General features: G+C 38.0%; 1 protein-coding gene across 1 annotated transcript; it reads left to right on the plus strand.

Annotated features, from left to right (window-relative positions):
- The first annotated feature begins 2,377 nt into the window (after nucleotides 1-2,377).
- On the plus strand, nucleotides 2,378-3,618 carry LOC101580355 (olfactory receptor 6C75-like). The gene is made up of 2 exons (XM_012513390.2): nucleotides 2,378-2,495; nucleotides 2,666-3,618. Exons 1-2 carry the CDS (start codon nucleotides 2,378-2,380, stop codon nucleotides 3,616-3,618), a joined length of 1,071 nt encoding a protein of 356 aa, XP_012368844.2.
- Nucleotides 3,619-4,666: the final 1,048 nt, after the last annotated feature.

Raw genomic sequence — 4,666 nt, forward strand, 5'->3', positions numbered from 1 at the left:
TTCTAGGGACCTACGGAAATAATTCAAAATAAATGGATATCAGGAAAATATCTAGAATGGACCATGGTGATGAGAACACAGTTTTTTATGTTGTCTATTTATAGATGGCAGAACTCAGGTCATGGGAGGGCTTCCTGGAGTGCATACCTTATTAGAAGTGTAAAAATGACACACTTTGTCTTTCATGCTTATCATTGGGCTGGGCCTGCAGGTTTCTTTGTTGTCCCTCTGTGGTCCTGGTGTCATTCCTCATTCTGTGACCTTGGCTCACTGATCTATCTCTCCTAGTCTGATTCTAGATCTATGGAGATGCTGACTTTTGCCCCGACTTTCTTCATTCTGTTTACTTCCTTCCTTATAGCCATTGTTGGCTACAACATCATGATCACAGTTATGGCCCTCCTATCAGTCAAAGAGTGTCAGGAAGCCTTCTACACCTGCTTCTCTCACCTGGATGTGCTGCAAGTCTCCACTGTACATTATTGTCAGTTATTTATATGTTTGAGTCATATATTTGTCTTCAGAAAAATACTGATTTTCATTTTACTTTCCTTATCTTATGGTACATTAGTAAAATATAGTCAATACTGCTTTCCAGAAATGTTGCTATACTTTTTATAGTATTCTCAAAACCTGCAAAGCAAGAATAGAAAAGCGGAACCAAGAAAGTTCAATATTTACAGCCTAACAGAGAGTCATTTCAAAATAATTTATAACAAAATATTTAAAAGAAGAACATGGTTCTTCTCTCATAAAACTGACTTCAGGAAATGCTTTAGTTTTGATTTTAGACAGTTCATTGTTTACTTTTTAAGATACTCTTGGTGTTTTAGTACACTTTTGCATAATGTAATGCTTACACTTATTGTGGGGAGATTGTACGTGTACCTAACACAACTTAATTCTTAATTTTTCTCCTTCCTTACTTTTCCTTCTCTGCACCTGCCAACTCTTCTTCCTTCTCCATCTTCAAGAGCTTTATTTTCATACTTTTCTTCAGCTATCTTTAAATCCCTTTTTTAACAATTCAAAAAATGCCTTTATCTCCTAACTGGATGCAAGAGTTTAGAATCATGATTTCTTTTAGCTATTTATCCATAGAGATAGATAGATAAATAGATGATACATAGATAGATAGATAGATAGATAGATAGATAGATAGATAAAAAGCAGATAAACATATTAGATTACAATTTATTGTTTAGAAGCCCAGGCAGTTATTTTTACCTAAAATCTCTCTTTTTTTATTACTATCGAATTTGCTATGTCATTTTAGGCAAAAGTGAAATTCCCACAGTTTGCATCTCAGATCTTATTGCTTCACACACATGGTGCATCTTTCAGTATAAAGTCAAATAGGGATCAGTCAGTTAAGTGATTAATCTGACATGGCTTTCATTGGGGAACAGGGGTGGTGGCAAAGAGAATGCCAACAGATACAAAGGTAAATTCAACACTTCCATATTCAATGATTTTCTGGAGAAAGAGAGGAACAGTGAAAAACAGGGAGGGGAAAAGTGGGAGAGAGAGGAAGAGAAAAAAATCATTTTCAACAAGTAGAGAAAAACCCGTGAAAGCCTGTGAGCCATAACCAAATCGTGTCCTATCTTAAGTAGGTTCTATTCCCCTTCCCACTATTTTCTTCCTTCCTTCTTTCCTTTCTTTATTTCTAATAACAATAATATCCCTCCCCAAACTAAGAGCACCTTTATCCTCCCCAGATGGGCCTTGATCTTCAAACTCTTCTTTGCCTTTCATTGGACTTGGTGTCACTATAACCTTTAGCCTGGGTTTGGGCATTTTTTTCTGTCAGGTTTAGACTTGTTAACCATCTTTTTGTTTTTGGAAGAGATGGGAGTCGGGGAGCTTATCTGATAAAGAGGCATAGGACCAAAGAGTTGGGGAGTTGGAGAAACCAGCATCTCGAGGTTCAGCAACAGCAGCCCCATTGGCCATCGTTCATGGGCAGGGTGGTGCAGAATGTGTTGGGTAGTGAGGCTCCCAGTCTTTGGCTTCTTGACTTTGTTGTGTTTCAACAGGAATATGTCTAGGCCTGTCAGAAATAGGAAGGTCAAAAAAAGAAAGAAAGAAAAGAAATAGGAAGGTCATTGAATATTCAGTTTTCGGGAGTCTGATGATGCAGATGAAGATAATACAACAGATTCAGATCCTCCCACTAAGAAAATCCAATCATCACCCCTGAAACTAAACTAAGAGGCAGTCTGAAAAGAATTCACAGGAAGACAGCGAGGACTCACAAAAAAGAAGTGAAGACCAAGAAGGCTGGTTCTCATTCAGGGAAGATGAAAAATATGATTATAAAAATGTGTGCCAGCAGAGGCAGGCAGCCTCTAAAGTAGCTTCCAGACAGAAAGAGATGGTCATGAAAGATGTAGTTAAAGAAGAGGAAGAGGGTGAGGCACCATTCCAGGAGAAAGATTCTGGCAGTGATGGAGATTTCCTAATGGAAGACAATATTGACATTGATGACAGCAGTTCAAAAATGAAACAAATCTCTTTTACTTTCCTTTTCTTCTCCCCCTCCATCTCTTCTTTCCCTTCTTATTTGAAAAAGGTCTCTATACTTCTTAATAAATACCCTTTATTTTTCTCCTTATTTATATTTTGGTTCTCTCATAGGTCAAAGAGTGTTGATGACACAAAGAAATGGAGATAACAATGGAGTTAAGGAATGGATCAACTGTAGAGGAATTTACCTTGGAGGGCTTCCCTGAGGTCCGACACCTGGGGAAGGTCCTCTTCCTGCTCCACCTGCTCGCCTACCTGGCCTCTGTAATGGGAAACTCACTCATCATCACAGTCACCTGGGCTGACCGGCGCCTCCACACACCTATGTACTTCTTCCTGAGCACTTTCTCCTTTTGTGAATGCAGTTTCATCAGCACTGTTATTCCTATACTGTTGACCATTTTTCTTTTAGGACAGCAAACAATTCATTTCACTTCTTGTCTCATACAGGCATTTTCTTTTTTGTTTCTTGGGTCAACAATTTTCTTCCTCATGGCTGTGATGTCCTTGGATAGATACCTGGCCATTTGCAGGCCTCTCCACTATCCAGCCATCATGAGCCTGAAGGTTTGCTTCTTTCTGGTTTTGTCCTGCTACACTTTGTCCTTCACTCTTATGACTGGACTGGTGCTACAGGTTTCTCGATTGTCCTTCTGTGGCCCCAATATCATCCCTCACTCCTTCTGTGATCTTGGATCCCTGATCCATCTCTCTTGTTCTGAACCAAGATCTACAGAGATGCTGACTTTTGGTCTAGCTTTGTTCATCCTGTTTATTTCTCTCCTTATAACCATAATTAGCTATGGAAATATAGCAGTGACAATCATGCACCTCCCATCATCCACAGAGCGGAAGAAAGCCTTCTCCACATGCTCATCTCACCTAGTTGTCCTTTCTCTGATGTACGGCAGCTGTGTCTTCATCTATGTTAAGCCAAAGCAAACAAGCAGACTAGCCTCCAACCGAGAGGCTGCTCTGGTGAACACCGTGCTGACTCCACTGCTGAACCCTGTCATCTACACCCTGCGTAACAAGCAGGTGCACCAAGCACTGAGGGATGCTCTGTCCAGGATGAAGTTACAGAAATAGTCAGAGAGCTTTGCAGGGTTGCTAAGTGTTTTTGGTCATCTAGCTCAACATTCTGCCATGATGGAAATCTCTTCTGTAGAACCTTGACTTTCAGTTATCTTGTTTATACTAATTTTGATCTATAAGGTTGCTTCCTTACCTTGGAATTTTTTATTCTGTCGAAACTCAGATTATTTCTTCCTATGGCACTGAAAAATATCTTTCTTAATTTTCTACTCATCCATCTTCTAAAACTTCCATGCAGATATTTGTGGTGAGTCTGAAAGATATTGGTAGAATAAGACTTATTCTACATTTGTATCTTTGGATTCAACTAACTGTGGAGAGAAAATATTTGGAAAGAAACTATGACTATGGACTTAATGTATATGGACATTCTTCTTGTCATTGTACCCTAAATAATACATTAAACAACTACTCATATAGGATTTATGTTTTAGTGTTTTACAAGTTTCAAGAGCTGATTTAAAGTATTTTAGAAGAAGGACCCAGGCAACATGCGCATACCATACCATTTTACCTAATGAACTCGACCCTTCATGGGCTTTGGTGGTTACCAATGGCCAACTGTAATATAAAATTTGTAAGCTAAGGACGAAGAAGTTACTAATAAGATATAATAGTTTATGTTCATGGTACATCCTTAAGGTTGGATTTTCTGATCCTTAAGAAAAAATAGAAATCTTTATTACTTTAGAAGGTAAGGTTTGAAATTTCAGAAATAAGTTGATTCTGAAATTTGTATAGGTCATGATATAATAGGCTTATCAAAACTAATGTTTTATTAATTGTTAATCATTAATTAATTGTTTTTGTTTATGAAATTTAACTTGCAGTAATCTTCTGGACTTCAGTTTGGGGGTCTGTTGGTTTTAGAGATGTAAACAGCTAAATGACTCTAGATGTTTGACATTGACACTTTCACTTCATCATCCAACGTCACAAATGCATTTGATAAAATCACCTTAATGCTTTCTCAAAACACTAAGAAAAACTTTCAATTTGTGCATTTTTTTATAATTGATGTTGCCAATCACTGGATGTAACA

The sequence above is a fragment of the Octodon degus genome, unplaced genomic scaffold (assembly GCF_000260255.1).
Source record: "Octodon degus isolate 3935 unplaced genomic scaffold, OctDeg1.0 scaffold00565, whole genome shotgun sequence".
NCBI lineage: Eukaryota > Metazoa > Chordata > Mammalia > Rodentia > Octodontidae > Octodon > Octodon degus.